The following is a 23284-nucleotide window of genomic DNA, read 5'->3' as shown; positions in this document are numbered from 1 at the left end:
CAGGCTTCAGGGGGCAAATAATTGAAATCCCTGGTGCCTCTGGCTCCCTTTCTGTAACATCTTCACCTTAGGGGAAAATGAAGTATTTCACATGTATTTCCAAGTGGTTAAATAATTTTGACTTAATTCTGATGAAATGTGCCTTGAGCAGGTTTTCAGAAACTGGAAGCATTTCTGATGTAACCAGTACACCCACTTGTTCATCATAAAATAAGTGTTGGGAATGGCTGAGTTGGATGCAGGGGTGTTGGCACAGTGAGCTGGTGTTCATTGTTTCCAGGGAGGGCAGTTCAAGAGGAGACAAAAGTAGGCAAACAAATGTCTGTGTCCCTGTGGCCCACGGATGTTTTTCTCTGAAGTTGGCCACCACAGGTGATGAGGGTCACATGCAATTGTGTAACTGGCTGCTAATGGGGCTCCTTCAGTCCTCTGCTGCCATTCTTATAGCAGCTCGCCTCTCATAGGCCTCTGTACACATGCCACATGTGGTGTGCACATGCATGCTGTTATAGTTCTGTGGAGAGAGGAGGGTGGTGTTTACCAGTGAAACTTCCCAAATTTTGCCTTTAGCCATCTCTGCTGTTCTCTCACCTACATAATCTGCAAGATCGGCCTCCTTTCTTCCCCGACGTCCATACTCACCCCTCCCTGAGCAGCGCTGGCTCTCAGGATCCCACTAGACACACGAAAGCTGAAAGATTAGCCTCATAGCCAAGCAGCAGAGTCTGCGGCCGAGCCTGACTGCTGCCGGCCCCCCAGGTGTGGTTTGAGGGCCTCTGATTCTCGCTGCCACGTTTGTGCTCTCGATCCCGCTCTCCCCCCAAGTTAGAGACCGATTTACTTATTTCAGCTCATCAAAGCTTCTCTGTGGCTAGCTACACCTGGAAAGAAAAGGGGGAGAAAGCCACTTGATTAGAAGTACAGTCCATCCCTGAAGACAGGCCTGGCCTGAGGACTCCCCACGTGAGTAGATCAGGCACCCCTGGATCAGGCACCCTCATCCCCATGGGGTCTGAGAAGGAGGCGGACGGGCTGCGCTCGGCACAGAGGCAGTTTCTAGACTTGGCAAGGTGACTGATTTGTGTATTCCCCATTGGCATGATGAAGGTCAAAAATACATAGCATCTCTTAGTTCATTCGTGTGGTGATAAAAAGTAAGAATAACTCTAAAATTCTTGGCAAATGAAGGTCTGAACAGAATGAAGCAATAAGCCATTTGACGGCTTTTCGGAGGTGTCTTCCTAACAGCCAGGGCCTATGGCTTCCTTGCTTTCCCCCTGGGCTCCTCTTTTTTGGGGGACAGCTTTATGGGGCTGACTCACACCTGTACAGTCTAACCATGTGCCCATTTCGAGTATCCACGTCAGTGGGTTTCGGTGTGGCCGGAGTTGGGCCTATGTTCTCCCAAGTACATTTAGAGCATTTTCATTATCCCCCAAAGAAACCCTTCATCCTAGCCACCTCCCTGTGGGCCCCCATCCTGCCCAGTCCCAGTGGACACAGTCATACGGTACGTGTTCCTTTGTGACTGGCCTCTTTCACTTAGCATCACGTCTTTAAAGTCTGTCCACGCTGTGACATCTTTATTGCCAAATAATATTCCATTGCATGAATATTCCCCATTTTGTTTATCCACTCATTAGCTTATGGCCAAGTGCGTGTTTCCACTTTTTTGCTCTTACGAATAATGCTGCTGTGAACGTTTGTGTACCAGGCTTTGTAGGAATGTGTTCGCCACTCTCTTGGCTGTATGTCCAGGAATGGAATGCCTGGGTCCCGGTGGTAAGTGTGTCTAATTGTTTGGGAAGCTGCCGGACTGTTCTCCGAGTGGCCTCACGGTGTTACGTTCCCAAGAGCAGTGTACGGGGGCTCCAGTTTCTCCACATCCTCACCCACATTGTTTTCGTCCACCTTTTATTAGAGCCCCCACGGTGAGGGTGAAATGGCATCTCAGGGCAGTTCTGATCTGCATTTCCTCAGAGGCCAGAGATGTTGTGAATCGTTTCATGCGATCGTAGTTTCTGTAGAACACCAGGTATCATTCTTGAACACAGCGTGGAAGAAGAAAAGCCATTAAACGTTTTTTTATTCTGAAAATAAAGGTCATGCTGCATTTCATTCTCTGGGAGACCTGGCATGGTACAGTTGAGAGAGAGGAGGGCTTGCTGACCTGTCAGCAGTGAAGTGACAGTTTGAATTTTTTCTTCATTTTGCTTCAGCCACACTGACCTTTTTCCCCAGAGGCCCTCGACCGTCAGGCTTATCCGGACCTCAGGCCATTGTACCTGCTCCTCCTTTTATGTGTAGTTGTGTTTACATTACTCATTTCTGGCATTTGCATGATTCATTTCTTCTCATCGCTCAGGTCTTAGCTTAAGCGCTGCCGAGGACCCAGGAAGGCCGGCCTGGAGCAGCCGCTGTCCCCGCTGTCCCTACCTGACACCACCGTTTCAGCTCCTCATGTGCTCTTGCAATCTAAAAATACCTTATACGTAAAAAAAAAACAAAAACCACCTGTTTGCATTTTTGCTGCCTGACTTTTCTGTTAGAATGTCAGCTTCATGAACAAGACCCTGGGTCTGCAATGCTTTTTTATCAGTGAATCCCCACTGAGAGAGAGACAAAAAAGATACGGTGGGTGGAGTAAAGGGGAAGCAGTGGGGCAGGGTTCAAGGACTTGGGCTTTGCTCCGCAGTCCCAGGCTCCTCATCTGTAAGGTGGGCATGATAGTAGTTACCCTGTGAGTGACGAAGGCTTAAACGAGAGATTTAAGTGCAGTACGGTGAGCCCTCGGGGCGGAGTGTATGTGAGCCATTACGTGTCAGCTATCATCATTTGAAAAACTATCTCGCGTTAAGTCAGGTCATAAATCTTAAGGCAGAAATATATGGAGCTTCCTAACATTTCACACCAGAAAGACAGCCGCCGTTCTCTCACGCCACCGCCCTGGCAGGCGCGTGCGCAGGGGAGCCGTGCCGTGTGGGCTTTCCATTCTTTTCCTTTTTGTTTTTACATTTACTATACATCTGACTGAGAAAACTTTTGGTATACTTTTTAACTTCGACATGTGAAGTGACAATTATACATATTTCATCCTGTTTTCTTTTTAAAAAGTGAAATCAACTTTGGCATTTCAGAAAAAGCACTGGGCCAGGAACCAGACCATCTCTTGTGCATAAACAAGCCAGGACCCTGGCTGTCGGCATGACCCTCTCTGACCCCTGAGATCATTTCTGATGCTCTTTTTTATGACTCCTCGCCAATGGCGTTTGTGCTTCGTAGGGGCTTCTGTTTGCTTCACTTGGCCAATGTAATTAAAATCATCAAAAACATTAAAATATATTGTGAAAGGGAATCGTTTAGTTTGCTCTGAGAGGAAAGAATAGATAAAAGTCTTTCTACTGAAGAAAAAAAAAGGAATGGACAACAGGAAGCAGCCTCCCTAGGGAGACTCACCATTTTTGTGAACTCGCAGGCGCATCTGTCATTGAGGGGTGGGCATGACAAGGTGAGCAGTACAGTGCTCTGGGGGTGTTTGGACTCCGATTTGGGGTGCACCACCTCATGCATTTTCTCCCCTAGAAATTTCTTCTCATGCATATACTTGTCCTAATGTCCTTTCTTCCTGAGTCTATTAAGACAGAGGAGGGGAGAGGAAACGGTTCTGCTGGGGGTCAAGGGAAGGACACTGCCAGGACCGGCCGTTTCCCATAGGGAATCCCAAAGCCTAGAACCCCTTTGCCAATGACTGTGGCTCAGCTGGAGAATAAAAGCTGAGGTGGTATTAAAGCTACAAATGTACTTTTTTGAGAAATAATTCATATACCATCAAGTTCACCCCTTGAAAGTGCACAGCCCAGTAGTGTTTAGAATGTTCACAAAGTGGCGCTGTGATGGTGACGGTCTGATTCTGGGTCATTTGCATCACCCCCCAAAGGAGAGCCACAGCCGTGAGTGGTCACTCCCCATTCTGCTCCGACTTGTCACCTCCAGATGGAAAAGCAGAGGGTAGTGCTTCCTCCCAGCCAGGCAGGTAGAGCTGATGTCTCCTGTTTCCAACTTCCGAAGTCACTGCCCCGAGCTAAGGTCCTGGGCAGAAGAATCTGCAGCAGAGCCGGGTCGGGGCTTGGATAGAACGGCAGGACAGCCACGTTCGCGGAGCGCCCGGGAGGCCCCAGGCGCTAGAGTAAGCCCTTGGCGTGAATGAGCCCCCCGAGCTCTGGCAGACCGCACCAAGCTGGGCAGGTGCGGTGTTTGGGGGAGAGATCAAGCGAGGCAGCTTGAGGCCACAGTTCAGGGAGGGTGGGAGTCTGGACCAGGCACAGGGAGCCGGGACCCACGCTCAAGATCATGGCCTCTCCGCGCGGCCTCGCGAAGGTTCTTCTATCTGTCACGGACCTGGGCGGGGTGGTGTGAGGTTCCCTGGGCCCTTGTTCTGCCGTGAGGAGGTTGGAAGTGGTCTGTGGGGCAGCCGTTCAGGACAGGGCTGCTGGAAACAGAGCCCCACTGTGCGCCCACAGTCGGGGGATGATGTTGGAAGGAAGTATGGATGCTGTCAGCTGAGCCAAAGGGAAGCCCTCTCTGTGGCCCTGGAGCCCGGGAGCCTGGGGGGCTGGAGTCTGTCTCTAGATCCAGCCCTGTCACCTGCCAGCCAGTCCCCTCGTTTCCCGTATGTAATGGTCCCCACTTGACCCCATGTCAAGCTGGGCATCCTGGGCACAGTAGGGTGCCCTTGGTGACCTCCAGAGCCTCCTCCATGCCCATCCCGCTCTCTACACTCCCAGGCCTGGCACGCATGGACCCCTTCTCCCGGCAGCGGGCCCTTTCTGGCCCTCCCCACCCTCTTCTCCCAGCCTCGTCAGAAGCACCACTAGAGCGGACCCCGCCACCCCGCCTCGGGCATCTCCTTAGTTACTGCCTTAAAGCTGAAGACCTCGAGAGCAGTCTGGCATGCTCCCGTGACCCACCTGGTCTTGACAGGAGTGAGCTGCTCATGGAGCGGGTGTGGACGGACGTCCGAGGCTCCGCGTGCCTTGTGAACTTCCAGCGGACGATGGCGCTTCTGGTTCACAAACACTTTGAGTAGCGAGTGTCTAGACCCCAGGCTGTTAGCTTCTCAGTCCGGGGATTCAGGTTTACAAGAGGAATTGGTCAGACAGCATCTGGGGCAGTTCGGCGGGGGCTGGAGGGCTGGAAACCAGGTCTTCCGAGGAGAGATTGGAGAAATTTAGAATGTTTGGTGGAGGGAAAATGAGCCAAAGAAGTCAGTAGCCAGGTGAGGGGCTTTTCCAAAACCTTGTGAGAGGCGGTGCTCTTCCAGAGGGTGGAGGGATCCGTGAGTCCAGACCAGCGTTCCTCAAACACAGGCCTCAAGCAATATTCCCACCGAGTCTTACTGGAAAGATGGTCTCCCCCATACGAGCTCAGCACGGGCACAGTCGCCAAAGGTCTGTGGCGCTCATTGGTACCTCAAAGGCTCTGAGTGGTCTTGCAGGAAAGGAACTGGTCTGACTTTGTAAGGCCGAAGCACCCCTCACTTACTTTACCATAAAGCGATGCTCTTGCTATCAATGCGGTTGCTATCATTCAGAACTACCGAGGAGGCCAGCCTTGCGCCGTGAGTGTGAGAGTCCGGCGCGTGCCGGGAGGCAGGCTTTGAAGGAGGCTCTCTGAGCGCAGGGCTTCTGGTTGTGCGCCCCGGGGCTCAGGTCCCCTGTCTGCTAACTGGACAGTAGTTTTCAGACTTGAAAATGGAACACGACGGTTTCAAGTGAAACTCCAACCTAAAATGCACCTGCAAAAAGGGGCTCTGTCGAAATTGGGGCTGCCAGCCTGGCTCTTCTTTGGCTCCCCACCCCCCAGCATCCTCTGCACCCTGAGGCCCTCCAGGAAGGCCTCCTCAGAGTGGACAGACAGCTGGACAAGGGGAGCTGTCCCTGACATACTAGCGCCCCTTCTGTCACTCAGGTTCTGTCTTTTCTTTAGGCGGATGTTCCCTGTTCTGAAGGTCAGCGTCACAGGGCTGGACCCCAATGCCATGTACTCCCTCCTGCTGGACTTTGTCCTCACGGACGGCCACCGCTGGAAGTACGTCAACGGGGAGTGGGTGCCGGCCGGCAAGCCGGAGGTCTCCAGCCCCAGCTGTGTCTATATCCACCCCGACTCCCCCAACTTCGGGGCCCACTGGATGAAGGCGCCCATCTCCTTCAGCAAAGTGAAGCTCACCAACAAGCTCAACGGAGGTGGCCAGGTACGGCGGGGTCACTTGGCCATCCGGCCGCCCCACAACACCAATCAAGAAATATCAAGGGTGCATTTAGGCAATTAGAGGGGTCCTCACCAGCCTCTTCTCCCACAGAAGCCAATTATTCCCCGGAGTCCAAATGTGAACTGGAATAAACAGCTCTTAATTGGTGCTTTCAGTTTTTAATGGACTTCCTGATGTTAAAAGAGCGAGTGGGGGAGCGCGTAGTTTACTTAATCATCGGGGGCCCTTTCAGACTTAGTCTTGTGTGTGCGGCTTTTTATCCGGGGCCCTGGGTGGGAGGTACTTGGGGGCCCAGAGCTTTGTCTGTCCCTCTCCCCTCTTCTGGTGTAAGTGGCGTGTTGGCAGTAGACAAACACCATAATAAAAAGCTGCTCCTAAATGAAATAATTGCTACCTCCACTTGGGCATTATGATAATTATCAATAGAATATTGAATCAGCTTTGGGTTTTCAGAAGAAAAAATCCAAACAAACCTTAAATAAGGAAGGTTTTACATAAGGTCTCCAATTAGAGTAAACGACATCTGGGGGCTTTTTCCTCCTTGTTTTCTCTGGGAGGGTTGCGCACACTCAGGTACTGTGTAAGGCTGTGTGTTCACTTTGTGAAATGGGAACTGCTTGGGGGGTTAGAGGCACAGCTGGGAGGACGGGGTGGTGACCCTGCCCTGCTCCCCATGTTTTGCTTTGGTGCCCCCCAACCGCCCTGCCCCGGCATTTGCCCCTCTGATCACTGCGCTTGGCCAGCTGGGGTGTAGGAGTGCATGTCTCCGAGGGAGAGGGACCCTCCCGGAGGGACGCCCCAAGCCTCTGCAACATGCAGAGGGTCCCAGCTCTTCATCAGAAGTAAACCGTGTGGCCTCCCAGGCCTCCCGGGAGTTGCCACAAACCTTCCATCTGAAGCACAAGGAGGCCTGTATGTGGCTGTCGGGCGCCCAGCGCGTTGCTCTTCGGGTTCACACTTGTGAAATGCAGCCCAGTCGGTGTTTTGAGATATCAGGAGTTCTCAGTATGGGGAAAACCAATACGACTTATGGATCAAAATCCACATTGCTGAGCTGAAAATAGGGAGAGGAAAAAAGAAAGCCAGGGGTTTAACAGAAAACTGAATGTTTTTTAGAACGATTCCTCCCTGGCAACCTACCCCTCACCTCCCACAAGCTCCAACATTGTGACTGGAGCTTCTGAAAACTGCCACACCGAGAGCTCAGAGAGGCGCGGGGGTGCCGCGGGGGGGCCGCAGGGCCGTGGGGGCTGCAGCGCGTGGTCCTGGCCGGGGTGGACGGCGGCCGGGGACCAGCTAAGGGGCCGGCTCCTCGCTGCTGGCCCGCCTTCTCTGCCTCTGCCTCTTCTGGCCCAACAGATCATGCTGAATTCGCTGCACAAGTACGAGCCCCAGGTCCACATCGTGCGCGTGGGGGGTGCCCATCGAATGGTGACGAACTGCGCCTTCCCAGAGACCCAGTTCATAGCTGTGACAGCCTATCAGAACGAGGAGGTGAGTGTGCTGAGGGTGCCCGGGGACGGCGGGTGGCATCTGCTGGGCATTGCTGCGCCCTGGCCAGGCTTGGAGGACAGGTAGGTTTCCCGGGTTCAGACACCTCAGCATGAGTTCACCAGCGGGGTGGGCGCTTTCCACGCCCTCCTGCCCGGGTGCCTCAGGGTCCCGGCGCTTCCGCTCCTGGTGCCAATAAGGTAGGGCTGCCATGCAGTGGCCCACCCACCCTGGGAGTCCCTGTGGTCAGGCCTGGAGGGCCCCTGGCCTGCATGGAGCCGCTGTCCCCCCTGCTCTGGAAGTGGGCCCACCCAAATGTGCACCACTTTTGGGTCTGCGCTGCGCATCTAGTCCGTCCCGGGCCTTTCTGAGCACCTTTGTTCCTGCCTGACTGGGGCCCCTGGGAGGTCAGAGCTGAGAGCGAGCCTGGGAGGAGGGCGTGGGGGTCCCTCCACGCAGGCCGGGGTTCCCAGGAGCTCCAGCAAGGCTTGGCTTCTTTGTGGTTCAGTGTTTTTTAGAATTTAAAGGTCATACTTGTCTTTAAACACCACTTAATAGGCGAACAGCACAGAAGCGTGTACAGGGCGAATGACACACAAGCTACGATGCCCTCCTTCCCTCCCACCTTTCAGACCCCACTCCCCAGGGACCCTATACGAATATATATGAGGATAAAGGTTTCCTCGCATGAATTGCCTTGTGTTGTACATGTCAGTCTGCAAATTTCGTCCCCCCACGCCCCAATTGCCAGTGTTTATGGGTACCTTTCTAGATAATTAGATGCAGGCATATCTACTTTTTTGAAATGCCAGCGGAAGATAGACCATCTTTCAGGCAGTCAGCTTCCCACTGACGTTTAGGTTGTTTCCAGTCCTTTCATTTGTTAATATAAATAATACAGCAGAGACCATCCCAGGTCACCTGTCGTTGGCTCGCGTAGGTAAACACCTAAAACAGTATTGCTCTGTCATGGGAGCATCGGTTTAGAGTTGAGGTAGACACCATCTCCAAAGGCCATAACAATTTGCAGTCCGCACGCCGTTCCCCACGCTGGCCATCATCGACCTTCTTCAGCCTGGATAATCTGATAGGTCAAAAAATGTTGCTATCTTGTTGCTTTAACTTACATTCCTTTATTCGGAAGCTTTAGAAGATTTTAGGCTCCCACCTAGCCAACTGAGTCAGGGACTCCAGGCATGGCGCCCGGAATGCCTAGTTTTAAAGTCTCCAGAAAGGATTTTGATGAACCCTGAAGTCTAAGAACTTCTGTCTTGGCGCCTGCTGGTGAAATCAAGTCGCAGATTTAATTCACATCACAGATGGCAGAGGAAATGTAATTTCTTTTCTGTAGGTAACCTGGCCTGTTAGCCAAGCCCTTTAGCAGGTCAGAGGGAACAGAAAGGAACTGTCTGATCATTCAAACAGGCCCTCGCTGGTGCTCCGTCTGGCAGACAGCCCTCCTTCCCTGCCTCTCTCCCTGGGATGGAGTCTGGGTCTCTGGGGAGAGGGTGTGGCTTTTACAGCTCTGGGGAGTGGGGCAGAGTTGGGGTCTGCGCCCTGGCCTCCTCTGGTCCCCTCGTGCACGTGTGTGCTGCCTGCTGCGGTCTGTGGCCAGCACGACTTGTCCCCTGATTGCCCCGGGGGCTTTTCCTCGACATGTGCTGGATGGTCCCCTCTGAGCCCCAGCCTGACTAAGGCCACCCCTCTTCAAGTCACACAACCTGACATCATACTTCCGGCTCGGGACATGCCCTGTGGGAATCAAGTTGGGGGTAATCTACCCTCAGGGCCTCCCTCTGCCAATGGCATTTCGCTGCCAAGGTGTGGGTGCACCTTGAGGGGAGAGCAGGCATGGGCCCAAATCTGTGCCCACTGCTGGCTTCCCTCGTGCACCTTGACCTCCCCAGGGTCAAGCCGAGAGGAAGCCCAGGTCAGGCGGATCCGGCTCTCAGCTCTCCCCTCTCTTCCTCCCGATTCCTTCCCACAGGTCCTGGGCCAGAAAGAGTGGTGCTTTTATTTTGCTTTTGTTCCTTCCACCAGAGAGCTGCAAGTCTCAGGCCCTTGCTGACGTAAACCTTCTCTCCAACATTTATTCATTCAGCAAACGCGTGCTGAGTATCACCGCAGGCTGGGTGCTCTGTGCTCTGGGGGTGTGGCAGCCGTTAGCCCTGTCCTCATGGCACCTGCATCCCCTGGGAGAGACGAAAACCCAATGCATATCCTGTTAATGTGTCAGATGGCGCATCTGAAGACAAATGGAGCAGGCCGTGGGTGCGAAGGGTGGTGGGGTGGGGGCGAAGGTTTGTTTTGCATTAACACGGCCCTGTGGCAAGTGATTTATTTAAGAAGAGCGGGGGAGCTGCTGCAAGTCTGTGAGCTCCCAGAGAGGCGCGGTCCCACCAGTATTATTCTCCTCTGTGTTATTCTCTCCATGACTGGAAGCGTAGCTGGCATGGGGTAGGTGTTCAGTGGCTGCGGAGGATGAATGCCAGGTCTGGCACACCAGCCTTTGCCCACGGCTCACGCTTTGCCCCCTCTTTGCTCGCTTTGTGCTGCATTCGGCTCTTCACTGCAGGCCGCATAAAGTGGTCTTTGTGGGAGGTGGTGCAGTAATGATTTCCAGCAGATGTAAGCAGAGAAGTGCGGGGAGGGAGGAAAGAAGAGACGGGGAATCATTTTGATTTTACAGAACTTGGCAGGTGAAGATGTCTGGTCATGTGTGGTCCCTCTTCACTAACCCTTCTTATCTTTGCAAACGTAAGATAACAGCTCTCAAAATCAAGTACAACCCCTTTGCCAAAGCCTTCTTGGATGCCAAGGAAAGGTGAGTAGAGATGTTTTTAGTAAACTCTTATGAACTGACTTCTGCATATGTGACATTGATGACCGTCTTTAAAGGAACTGGACTGGTGGCACTTGCATCACTTTTGATAGAAATGTGTTTTCAATATTTAATTTAATAGTCAACAAAATCACAATTCAACAAATTCCTAAGCTGGCCCTTAAAATAGGGACCTAGGAAAGCCTCTAGCTGGCCGTGTTTTGTCAGCTCCGTTAAAAAAACACAATTTAGACGTTTAGTTACTGGCTCTGGCCTTCCCCCAGTTAACTCTGAGCAGTATGGTTGCAATAAATGTGTCCTTTAAAAAAAGTACTACATTTAGCCTTGGAAAAGTGAGTGACTGATATGAATAACTCTTAAAGGTGAGAGGTTCATGTCGTTTAGGCCCGAGGGCAGAGACGTCAAAGGAGGGGGTCTGCGAAAGATGACTTTACCCCTTCCGGCCAGTGACTTCACGTCTCTGTGTTTTCCCTTTCCATTCTAGGAAAAAATTAAAGAATAGTGGAATTCATCATTGACTCGGACCAACAATACCCCCTCTAACTGTCTAATCTTCCCTTTCCATCTTAAAGACTAGATTGATGGACAGGTATTTATAATGGCGTGTCCCAGGGTCTGTCCTGTCCATATCTGATTTAATTTCAATGATGAGGAAGACCTTCTCAGAGCTTTTTCAGAAGGCCTAAAGAAAATATGATGGATGAGATGACAGAATCGAGGTTCAAACTGATGGCAGTGGGGGTAGACTAAAAAGAATTTAGGGCTTTGAGTAACAGATTCTGACCCTGAGTCCTGGCTTTGCTGTTTCCCGGCTCTTTGATCTTGCATAAGTCACTTTACCTCCCTGAGGTCCACTTTTGAAATCTGCAAAATGGTCGTAGTAAAAATATTTCCCCCAGAGGATCGGGGTGGATCTGACATAGCACAGATGCGATCGCGGCCGAAAGTCCTGTAGGGGTCTGACCTGTTATTTTTGCTCGGAGTCGGCCAGGTGGGAGCAATGCCTGCACGTCCACGGGCACAGACTAAACAGGGGCAGCCGTAAGCAGGGCCAACTGGTGTGGCCGCGGGACTGCAGTTCCAAGGGCCATTGTGCAAGTGTGATGTGCTGTGGGGGAAGGGGAAGGGGTTTGGTTGGTGACTTCAAGGAGAAAAGTGTTTGCTCGTCTCATTCCAAGGAATGTACTGCTGTCCAGGGGGACTTTGGGGGCACTTTGTGCAGCACAGCCATGCGCCCTTTGCTTCTTCTTCCAGGAACCACCTGAAGGACATGCCAGAAGCCCTCTCGGAGAGCCAGCACGTGGCCTACCCTCACTGTGAGTGGGGCGGCGCTGGGCGGGGACCTGGGGCTGCCCCCGAGGGGGCTCCCGCCACGCGCAGGTTTTCCACCTGTGGGGAGTGCTGTGGCCTCTTGCCGAGCTTCTGTCAAGACTGCACAGATTATTCCTCCCAGTCAAGACAAGGGTGTGTCCTTTCCAGAATTCCCAGGGGCTTAACCAATCGCAGGCAGGAGATAAGAATGGGAAGGATGAGTTTCTTAGACGCCAGTGTTTGCATCAGTGAGGCTAAGGACTCCCAGCGTGCATTCTGGGTGTGCATGCTGCCTCCGCACTCCCCAGGCTTGTCTGCCCGCTGGGTCCCCTCTGTTCTCTGCTGACTTTCGAGTCGGGCACCACTGCCACGGCTTGGGCAGGCTGTAGCCTTCCCTGTGAGGAAAAACCTGCATTTGTTGACTGGAGCTACAGGGAGAGTTGGAAATACACCTGGGATTCTGCAGGTAGCCTTGGGTAATTCTACCAGGTGCCAACCTCTATGCCAGATTGTAGAGGAGGCCCCGCGGAGCCAGTCCTCTAAAACTGCAGCAGTGACCCAGGGGCAGTGACTTCCGACTGGAAGACACAGGCCTGGTGTCCGAGATGCTCCCTGATCTGAATTACAGTGGTTTGCGAAGGTCCCTGTGCACTTGCCCAGCTCTGGGATTCCTTACTGCGTCCTTCCCTAGAACCTTAATGCATCGTCCCTGGCAGACGGGGCAGTGCGGCCACCTGAAGAGAAGCAGCTCCGAGCAAGCAGTCTTTCAAGTGACCTGCAGTAAAGAGCCTTTCTGTACCGTATAGGACCGTGAGCAGAGCCACATCTTGTCAAAGGCCATGCCTTGCCATCCTCCTGAGGTGTGCACGTTATATGTGGCAAGCTCAGTGGACAGACACCTGGTTCTGGAAGACCCTTTGCCTGGCTTTGCCCACTGGACACCTGAATATTGAGTCTGTTAGCCAGGCAGGGACCCCTTGGGTCACATGATTTTACAAGAAGGGGAAAATGAAGATGCCAGAAGGATTCACTGAGAATGGAAGACCACACTTTATAATAGGACATCTGTACAATTTGTTTACTTATCATTTAAAAACGATTAGCTAAGATGGTGGTTTTTAGTAAAAGCTCTGTTCCCTCAGGACTGAAGTCAGTGGCAGTCCTCAGTCAGTATTCCTACGGAGCAGCTCCGGCCCTGTCTGAACCTTCATCTGTGGGCCTCTTGGTTGGGATCCGGCCAGTGAGGGGCTGTGCTTGATCCAAGCCCGCCCTCCTCGCCTTTGGTCTTTGCCAGGAACTCCCTCGAAGCAGAGCCTGCCATCAGAGTCCGCACTCCTTTGTGGTTGTGACAAAAACCCCACATAGTATAAAAATGCACCCTCCCAACGATTCTGTCTGTATGATATGATAATGTCAACCACATGCATGTGGTGGTGCAAGATTCCCAGAGCCCATCACCTTCCTGCCATGCCCAAACCACCTCCACCAAGCAGCAGCCTTCACCTCTTCCTGCCCCGGCCTCTGGCACCCACCCTCCTACTTTCTGTCCCCATCTCCTTCTCCACCTCAATCTACTGTAGATACCTAATATGAGAGGCATATGCACTATTTGTCTTTTTGTGGCTGGCTTATTTTGCTTAGCCTCATGTCCTTAGGTTCATCCATGTTGTAGCATGTGGCAGGACTTTATTCTTTTTTTTTTCTTTAAGGCTGAATAATATTCAACTGTCCATATGTATCAAATTTATCCATTCACCTGCTGATGGACATTTACATTGTTTCCACCTCTTGGCTATTGTTAATAGTGCTGCAGTGAACATGGGTGTGCAGATATCTCCAATTCTTTTGGATAAATACTCAAAAGTGGGATTGCTGGGTCATATGGTCCTTCTATTTTTAATTTTTGAGGATCCTCCATGCTGTCTTCCTCGGCAGATGCATCATTTTACATCACCACCAGCAGTGCACAAGGGCTCTGATCTCTCCACATTCTTGTCAACACGTGTTATTTCTGTCTTGTTTTCTGGATAATGGCCCTTCTAACAGTGTGAAGTGATTCCTTGTGGTTTTGACTTGCATTTTCCTGATGATCAGCGATGTTGAGCATCTTTTCATATACTTATGGGTACTTTGTATATCTTTGGAGAAATGTCTGTTTAAGCACTTGGCCCATTTTTTAATGAGTTTGTTTGTTTTCTGTTGTTTATTTGTAAGAGGATTTTTTACGTATTCTGGATATTAATCCTTTATCACATATTTGGTCAGCAAATATTTTCTTCCATCCCATCAGTTTCCTTTTCATTTTGTTGGTTGTTTCTTTCTCCATCTCCATCTCCAGAATTTTAAGTTTGGTGTCATCCCATTTGTCTATTTTTGCTTTTGTTGTCTGTGCTTTTGGTGTCATAGCCAAGAAATCATTGCCAAGACAGAAATCATCAAGTTTTTCTCCTCTGCTTTCTTCTAGGAGTTTAATAGTTTCAGGTCTTATATTTGTCTTTAATCCATCTTGAATTAATTTTTATATATGGTGTAAGAGTCCACCTCTTTCTTTTGCATGTGGATATTTAGTTTTCCTAACACCGTTTGTTGAAGAGATTATCCTTTTCCATTCCTGTAGTCTTGCAGCTTTGTTGAAGATCATTTGACCATATGAGCAGTAGCTTATTTCTGGGCTCTCCATTCTGTTCCATTGGTCTGTGTGTCTGTCTTTATACCAGTACCACACTACTTTGATTACTGTAGTTTTGTAATACATTTTGAAACCAGGAAGTGAGAGGCCTCCAGCTTTGTTCTTCTTTCTCAGGATTATTATGGAATCTTTTGAGATTCCATATGAATTTTAGCATTGTTTTTGTTTTATATCTGTTAAAAATGCTATTGAGATTTTGATAGGGGTTGTGATGAATCTGTAGACAGCTTTGGGCAGTATGGCCACTTAAATAATATTAAACCTGCCAATCCATGAACATGGGATGTGTTTCCATTCATTTGTTTCTTCTTTAATTTCAGCAATGTTTTGTAGTTTTTGGTGTACAAGTCTTTTGCTCCTTGGTAGAGTTTATTCCTAATTATGTTATTCTTTTGATGCTATCATAAGTGGAATTGTCATAATTTATTTTTCAGTTAGTTCCTTATAGTGTATAGAAATTGCAACTGATTTTGATTTTGTATCCTGCAACTTTTCTGAATTTGTTTATTAGTTCTAACAGATTTTTTTTTTTGTGTGTGTGTGTGTAATCATTAGAGCTTTCTACATGTAAGGTCATATCATCTGCAAACAGAGATATTTTATTTCTTCCTTTCCAATTTGGATTTGGAACAAACCTTCCCTCGCTCGCGCCCCCTGTTCCTTCTTTCCCTGACTGCTCTGGTTAGGACTTCCGGGACTGGGTTGAATAGAAGCCATGAGAGTGGATGTCCTTGTTTTGTTTCTGATCTTGGAGGAAAAGCTTTCAGTTTTTCACCATTGAGTATGAGGTTAGCTGTGGCCTTTATTATGTTGAGGTAGGTTTCTTTCATTCCTAGTTTGTTGTGTTTTTTTTTTATATCATGAAAGGGTGTTAAATTTTGTCAAATGCTTTTTCTGAATCAATTGAGGTGATCATTCAGAAATAATTTCTACGAGGTACTTTGCAGCCTTCCAAAATATTCTGCAAGATTCTTTATGCCAAAATGATGTGCCAGCCAGCTCCTTATCTTTTGTGTTCAGAACCCTCTTTGTGGGGCAGTGATGGGAGGCATCTTGTCTCCTCCTGCTTGGAATGAAAGCTACAGACATCCTCCCACTGTGCAGAGATGGAGAGGTTGCCCCTCTTTCTGTGTAACATTAACATTTCTTGGTAGCTGTAGATCAACAGGTTACATATGCATCTAACACCTCCTTCTTAGATTGACTTTTAATTTAATTCAATTACATCAGAAGCAACTTAACTTTTGTATTTCTATTAACTTACACATTCAAACAGTCTTTTATATAGCTCTGATTCCAGGGTCCCTTAAGAGGTTTTCTCAACTTTGGTAGTTATGCTGGGGTTCTTGTTTGCAGAGTTGAAGAATGAACTTAGCAAACACCCACAGTAGGAGAGCCAGGGAGAGGCTTTTAGTGAGAAATACAGTGAGAAGACAGAGCTCCTGGCTCAGGCCAGGAGGGGACAAGAGAGCTGGGGGTGGTGCGCTGTTTAGGGGTTTTATAGGCAGTTGAGGATTTTTGGGTAGTGAAAAAAAAGGCTTAGGGGTGTGGACTTGTTAAGTAGTCTCTGAATATTTAGAATTAACTTAGCACAAGGAATTTCCTGCTCTGATTTCTTCCTGAGATACCTGCATCTTGGTCTGGGAACATATCAAACAAGGCCACCTGCCCAGCCCCCAAGATGGGCTGAGGTATTGTTTGCTAAAGAGAAGTTAAGAATCTTACTTCTGAAGTTCTCGGGTATTAAAATGCAATCTTATCTTTAAGGTGGAATCCTTCCTGCCTTTTGCTATGTTGTCTACAGCTGGGCCTGCAGGTAAATTAGTTGCCCAGTTTGCAAATCATGTCATTAGGTCTGAAGGAGGAAAGACAGCACTTAGGCCTGGGCCTTTAGCATGCTAAGGTGAATCTTACACATGATTACAAATGATCAGCATAATAAAAACATGTGCTGCCCATCTTTATCTGGGGAGTATTAACTGATCTCACTGAAGAATGACTCTAGAGCTGAATGCTTAGCACAGTTTTGGTAGGGGGTTTCCGTGCAGGTAGTTACATGGCTCCGACTGCAGATATCCTGCCTTGCTTTTTCCGGAGGCCCCCACCCCACTCTGACTACACCCACCATCCCTGTCTCAGTAGGACCTGTTGTCCATCTCCAAAGAAGCCCACTTAGCTGCTCATATGGAAGGGGAGTGGCACCAGGGGTGGTGGATGCCACCACGTCCCCACACGGGCAGACAGAGAGGTTTGTACAGAAACAGAGCTATGCAAGGTAGCTGGCGTCCTGATTCTTGGTGTAGACGTCCACAGTCACTGTCTGTGTCCCCCTCTTCTTTGTCCTAGTGGGAGGCTGGATCTTTCCCAATCCAGATGGAGTGTGCGGCGGGGGCAGCGCCAGTCACCAGTATGCCACTCCTCTGCCTCTGTCCTCTCCCCTCACCCACCCCAGCTGTGAGCGCCATCCTGGCCTCCGAGGACGCCGGCAGGCTCCCTACCCTCCCGCGTACGTGCATAGAAACCATTCTCCCTCAGGTGTGTGATTCTGCTAATATAACCCTTGGGGGCAGCGGTGGGGGTGGTGGAGAGAAATGGGTGAACAGCCAGTAACAAGAAGTGTCTGAGCATGGAACTCCTTTCCTCTAAGATACATAACATCGTTGTATATTATTATTTTAGTATTTCATTTTATATACTAATAGTTGAGTATGCAGTTATAACATTATTAGTGTTTGGTAATTATTTCATAAGACACTCAGCTCCTAGTTTCCAGAGGGTGTGACGGCCTCCTCCCAGGCGCAGCGGTGCCGAGCTGTGTCGGGCTGAGTCTCTCGGCTCCTGCCCTCACGTGGCCCTTTCCTGCGGCGGTACGGTGTGGCTCGGGCCGGGGAGCACCGGGCCTGGGACCACAGAGCTGTCGGGAGGATCTCTGGAGGCTGGGTCGCTGCGCATCCAGGCTTGGATGCGGTCCTGTTGGAGGCGCACAGACCCAGCTGCGGGCGCTGTTGCCGTCTACTAATTTTCTAAGTGGTTGCTATTACTTTCGCTTTTCTCCCTCCCTGACTGCCTCCTTGTCTGCCGTCGGCCTCACGTAAGCACAGACCTTGCCTGGTTATTAGATTTGTGCAAGGGAGGGGAGAAAGAAAACCAAGGGTTAATTTCCCATTCAGTTATTTATGCAACAGATATTGAGGGTTGACTGTGCACCGCACCAGGTTCTGTCCAAGAACGAAACGGGCAAACACTGAACCCTCACGGACACGCTGGTCTCATGGGGGGATCAACGCTGAGTAAAACAAGTCAGCAGAGCTCACAGCATGGGAGACGGAGGACAGCGTTGGTAGGGACCTGAGGGCCTCAGGGACCCTGAGCCCTGCATGCGCAGAGGGCTCGGCTGGCTGCACCACTCTGTCCCGCTGCCTCTTCTCCTGGCCACCCCGGCAGCGGCCACCGGGACACGAGGCAGTGAGGCTTAGTGACACCAGGGGCTGAGCAGTGTCCTCGCCCTGCCGCCTGGTTCTCGCCCGCGCGGGACACAGAGCACATGTGTGGGGCATCGGCCAGGCACCACAGGCTCTTCTAGGCAGTGGGGATGCGAAGGTGGTGAAGCTATAATTTTGCCCCTGGAGGAGCTCAGGGCTACACCACTACATAAATAATTAATCATAATACAGCACAGCGAGAGCTGTGGTGAGGCCCTCGACCCGCAGCACCACCGGGGACGTGCTAGAAGTAGACTCTCAGGCTCTCCTTCTGAAAAAGTCTACGTTTTAATGAGATGCCCAGGGGCTGCTCGGGCGTACTGCTCTCCGGGGAGCCTCCTACGGAACGCAGTGGCCATGGCGCTGTGGGAACGATGAGAGAAGAGCAGCTGTCTGCCCTGAGGGCGGGCCGTTTCCGTCCTGAGCGGGAGGATGAAGAGGAGAGTGCACACGTGGGCGTGGGTGAAGGAGGGGTGACGGGACGCAGGCAGAGGTGACGGCGCCCCGGGTGGAGAGTATGTGGGCAAGGAGCGGGTGGTGGGCGGGCCTGGGCGGCTGGGGGGCAGCCTGGGGGCAGAGGTGGGAAGGGCGATGCAGGAGCTAAGCCCCAAGAGGTTCTGCAAGTGCCCGCTCATGACCGAGGGACGGCCAGCTGGGGTTCCCGCTGGAATCTTCTCCCTCCCCCTTGTGCCCCTCCTGCCCCCCTTCTCATGTCCTCTTCTCTGCAACCCGCACCGTGGAGATTCAGGGACACAGAGGATGCTGCTCTTGAGATGTTTCAGTTTACTTGGGGTTGCTGGGAGGAAGCAGGACCCGGTGCCCAGAAGCCTCATTTGGGGCCCTGGCACCCCTTGGCTTATGTCGGGATGCTCACGTGGTCTGTTCTTGAAGAGGCGTGAGTGTGGTGACGGGAGTCAGACGTGTGTCACAGGGGCAAAGAAACCCCCTCTCTGAGCCTCATCTGTGAAATGGAGATGAGAGGCCATCGTCATGAGGATCAAAATACCAACGGCACACGCACATGGCTGACCCTCATAAACCTCCTTTCTGTCTCCCGTGGGAAGTGCTGGCAAACTCTTGCTGTTGGTCACCCTCTCTGTGTGTTCTGTGTGCCCCTCCAATGAGCCGTTGTCGTTTCCCCAAAGTGAATCTGATAGAAAGCTCCAGCACGAATCTGCAAGTTTTCTCCGGAGCTGACAGCTGGGCCTCCTTGTCCTCTGCACCCCACACCAGCATCCTGCCTGTGCCCCCCGCCAGCGGACCCATCAACCCCGGGCCGAGGTAAGGCCAAGGCCGGCGACTCGCGCACCGGTGGTTCTGGGGGTTTCCTTAGCGCTGGCGACCCGGGTTCATTCTCCCTCCTGGGGCGGCTTGGTCCAGGCTGTTGTGCTGACTTCAGGCCGCTAGGAAGGTGGGGCGATGGCGGGACGGACCTTTCGCTCCGGGCACAGGTGGGTAGGAAGGCCCCTGCTCAGTCATACAAGTCATACACTCTTTCTTTTGTAGGCTGGATATCTCCTTTCTAAAAGGGAGAAGACCTTAGAGAGCGTTGGTCTCAGTCAGTGGGACCCTGTAAGTGTAGTAGCAGACGGGTTCTGAAATAGGTCAAGCCACGCATGAACCCTGGGAACTCAAGACCCTGATTGTCCATATTCTCCTGAGCTGCCAATCCTAATGGGGGCAGGTTGCGGGCACCCAGGTGATAGGGCTGAGGGCAGCATGTGGGACCCCTGGCTTTACTGACCCCAGACACCTAGCTTCAGTTCTGGTTTCAGGAAGCCAATGGGAAGGGGTCCTGGCATCTGGGAGATGTGGGCTCGAGTCCCAGCTCTGCCTCTATGCCTTTGGGCCATGTGGCTATGCCCTTAGCCTCACTGAGCTTCAGTTTTCTTATCTATAACATGGAAATAATGTGACCTAGTCTGTCGGTCACGGTGAACCTCAAAATTAGAACACATGTCAAAATGCTCTCTAAAAATGTCAGCAGGTATGCTCAACATAGGTGTGCAGGATTTTGAGGAAGGTCCAAAGAGGGGTTCAAAATTAGAACGTGGGACTTGGGAAGATGCCAGGTGACTTGTGGTCTGTGGGGTAAAGTTCGGGGAATGTAATGGCCTGCCCAGTGCTTCACACCTAAGGGTGCATCAGCATCTCCTGGGGGGTTGTAAAAATGTGCAGTCTGATCGATGGGTCGGGCCTGGGGCCTGCGAGTCTGCATTCTCACCAAGCTTCCAGGAGTCGCAGACGTTGCTGTAAGCTGGGATCCTGGTGATTTTGGTTCTGATGTCCCTGTGGCCACAAGGGTCAACACCTATGTTGAACATACCAGCTGACATTTTTAGAGAGCATTTTGACTCGTGTTCTAATTTTGATGTTCACCATGACTGACAGAATAGCTCACGTTATTTCCATGTCACAGAGAAGAAAGCTGAAGTTCAGGGAGGCTGAGGACATTGCCCAAAGGCACACCTGTGTGGGGCACAGCGGCCAGTGGGAAAACCATGGCCTCCGAATCTATGGTTGAAATTGGGGTCAGAATTGCAGTGCGCTGAACTGGCTCAAAAAAACAACAACAAAAAAATATAGCTCAAGGCAAGTATGGGTTTCTACAGGTTTCCTACAGCCCGGGAGGCCTAGTGTCTGAGATGCCGCCCAGGTGCAGGACGGATGTTAAACCCCTTCCTGACTCTAAATAGATTTTTCTAGAGCAAAGCAAGCGTGTTCCGTCATTGCGTAAGGGGCCTGTTGTCAAGCAAGGCGATACCAGGCACAGCCGATGGTCTAAAAAGTCAGAGCCTAGTGGGCACGAGAGGCTTGAAGCCCTGGAGGGTGTCCTGGTCCACCTGCAGGCATTTTCATCCCGGTTCTATGTGAAGGCACAAAAGTTACTGCACATCGCCATTCACCAGGAAGCTTTAAAAAATCCTGATACCCAGGTTGTGTGCCCGACTCGTTAAACAGCATCCCTGGGGGTAGGACCCGGGCACCAGTCTTTCTGAAACACTTGCTGAGTGACGCCACGTGCAACCAGGTTTGGGGGCGGTGCTGCAGCGCAGGAGGGGACCGAGCGTGGCCCCTCTCCCGGCCTGCTCCCAGGGACCAGGACCGGAGGGATGAATCGTAACCACCCCGCTTTCTCAGTGCTGTTAGGCGTCCTACACTCATCTTCTTACTTAGTCCCCACAGCACATCTGTAGGGTGTGTTTAATTATCAATCCAAACCTTGAAGATGAGGAAACCGAAGCTCAGGGACATGAGATAATTTGGCCAAGGTCACAGAGCTAATAAGTGACAGGGCTGAAATTCAAACCTGGGTTTTCCACACCAGTTGGCCCTGTTCTGTGCCAGTGGCCTCTCTCGGCCGGTGAGAGATCCAACTCCCGGGTCCCAGCGTCCGGACAGTGCCCTTTGGTCTCCTGCCTGTTGTCGCAGGCTGCACGGGAGCCTAGGGAAATAAAGTGCTGTGCTCAAAGCTGAGCACCCTGCCATGGCCGAGCCGGCCTCGAAGGCCAGGGCTCGGGACACCTGGTGCGTGATCGCTGCGCCCCATGTCCCTGCTGCCCTGGGCTTCTCTGCAGAAACAGAGCCCGCCTGTGTCTGAGCCAGATGTGAAGCTGTGGCCAGAGGGCTCTTCCTCGACCCGCGAGTGGGCCGTCGGCAGCATTCCCTCCTAGGGTGTCCTCAGGCTCCCTGTCTGTCTGTCTGTCTGTCTCGCAGCCCCTACCCGTGCCTGTGGACCATCGGCGGCAGTGGCGGGGGCCCCGCCGGGCCGGGCACAGAGGTGCATGCCAGCTCCCCGGGAGCCTTTCTCCTGGGCAACCCTGCGGCAGCTTCACCCCTGTCTGCTCAGGGCCCCCCTTCGGCTGGTGTGGAGGTGCTGGGGGAACCCTCGCTGACCAGCATCGCTGTGTCCACCTGGACAGCAGTGGCCTCGCATCCCTTCTCGGGCTGGGGGGCCCCCACTGGGGGAGGGCGCCATTCCCCCCCCTCCTTGGAGGGTTAGGCTGGATCCCAGGGCCAGGCGCCAAGAGATGTAGCAGCCCTGCCTGCGGATTCCAGGGGGTCCCACTGCAGGGTCTCCCCGCCCCAGGGCCAGAAGGCTCAGGTTGCATGATGGTCTTGGGTGCCCCGCATCTCTGCCCCGCTGTCTCCTGCACCGCCGTCTTCAGCTCACCCCGCACGCAGGTGGCCCGCCTTCGGTGAGCACCCTCCTGGTGCCCTGCCCCTTCCTCAGATGATTCTCCGAGGTGCCCTCCCTGCCCTGGGGAGGGCACACAGCTGTCAAGCGGGCCCAGAGTTTACTTGGCATAAGGCCTTCATGCAGCCCAGGGGAGTGTGGCCTCAGGGCTTCTGCTCTGAGACCAAGAGAAGCCGTAAGTAAACTAAAATGGAGCTAATCACGTATTACTGGCTGTGGTGTGCCCGGTACTGAGGACATGAGATCGTGTCCCTCGCTCAGACGCTGCTGACGGCTCACCAGCACCGGCAGAATGAAGTCACGTGTCCTTACTGTACGGAGACCCTCTGCCATCTCCTGCAGCCGTTTCTCCGGCCAGCGCTCCCTCTGTCCCTTAGCGCCCAGTATTCCCATCAAGGCAGACCCCCGGCCGCCATCCCCTGGACACCCGTACACTCCCCCCGCCTCCCCCCACCTCCTCTGGGCCTGGGTGGCCTCCTCCACTCCCACCATGTGAGCCCTGCCTGCCCCCCAGGGACTGGCTGGAGCACTAGGGTGTCTGCCCAGGCTCTACCGCTGCTTTGGCCTCCGTTATTGTGCCCCCGCCGCTCAGCCCTCCTTTCATTTTGTCCCCTGTGAGAGTGTCTCTGCCACTAGACTGTGAGCCCGCTGAGGGCGAGGCCTGGCTTCTTGTCTTTGCGCCCACAGTGCCCGTCCCACGCCTTGCCTATAGTAGGTGGCCAATAAACACTGTGCTGAGCTGACATGGTGTGGAGTGCGTCCGCCTACAGGACAGTGGCAGAGCTCGCCGGGGGAGGAGCTCAGGGTCGTGTGTCTGGGACGGGGCCTGTCAGGGCTGGGAGCCCGGGACGTGCTGCGTGCCACCCCAGCGCCTCCTTGGAGGCCCTTCCATTCTCAGTGACCTACGACGCACAGTGCACTACCCAAGGCTGGTGTTTGGGACCCCTTTCGCAGAACCCAGGAGTGCCCGTTAGGAATGCTGATTCCTGGGCACACTCGGTAC

The 23284-nt window shown here is 52.3% G+C and overlaps 1 protein-coding gene across 6 annotated transcripts in view; it reads left to right on the top strand.

Annotated features, from left to right (window-relative positions):
* The window catches only part of TBX19 (T-box transcription factor 19), a 38235-nt gene extending 15211 nt beyond the window's left edge, over nt 1-23024 (top strand). For 5 of the 6 annotated variants that reach the window (XM_017664178.3, XM_017664161.3, XM_017664156.3 and 2 more), the window contains 7 exons: nt 5986-6250; nt 7628-7762; nt 10522-10583; nt 11856-11917; nt 16948-17136; nt 19229-19364; nt 21801-23024. In XM_017664178.3, the coding sequence (XP_017519667.3) occupies nt 5986-6250; nt 7628-7762; nt 10522-10583; nt 11856-11917; nt 16948-17136; nt 19229-19364; nt 21801-22086 (1135 nt within the window). In that variant the 3' untranslated portion in view covers nt 22087-23024. The remainder of the gene's footprint in view (nt 1-5985; nt 6251-7627; nt 7763-10521; nt 10584-11855; nt 11918-16947; nt 17137-19228; nt 19365-21800) is intronic. The other variant, XM_037023913.2, reaches the window with a different exon arrangement.
* The last annotated feature ends 260 nt before the right edge of the window (nt 23025-23284 follow it).

This window comes from Manis javanica, chromosome 14, assembly GCF_040802235.1.
Source record: "Manis javanica isolate MJ-LG chromosome 14, MJ_LKY, whole genome shotgun sequence".
NCBI classification, from domain to species: domain Eukaryota; kingdom Metazoa; phylum Chordata; class Mammalia; order Pholidota; family Manidae; genus Manis; species Manis javanica.
This window is presented reverse-complemented; position numbering and strand designations above follow the sequence as displayed.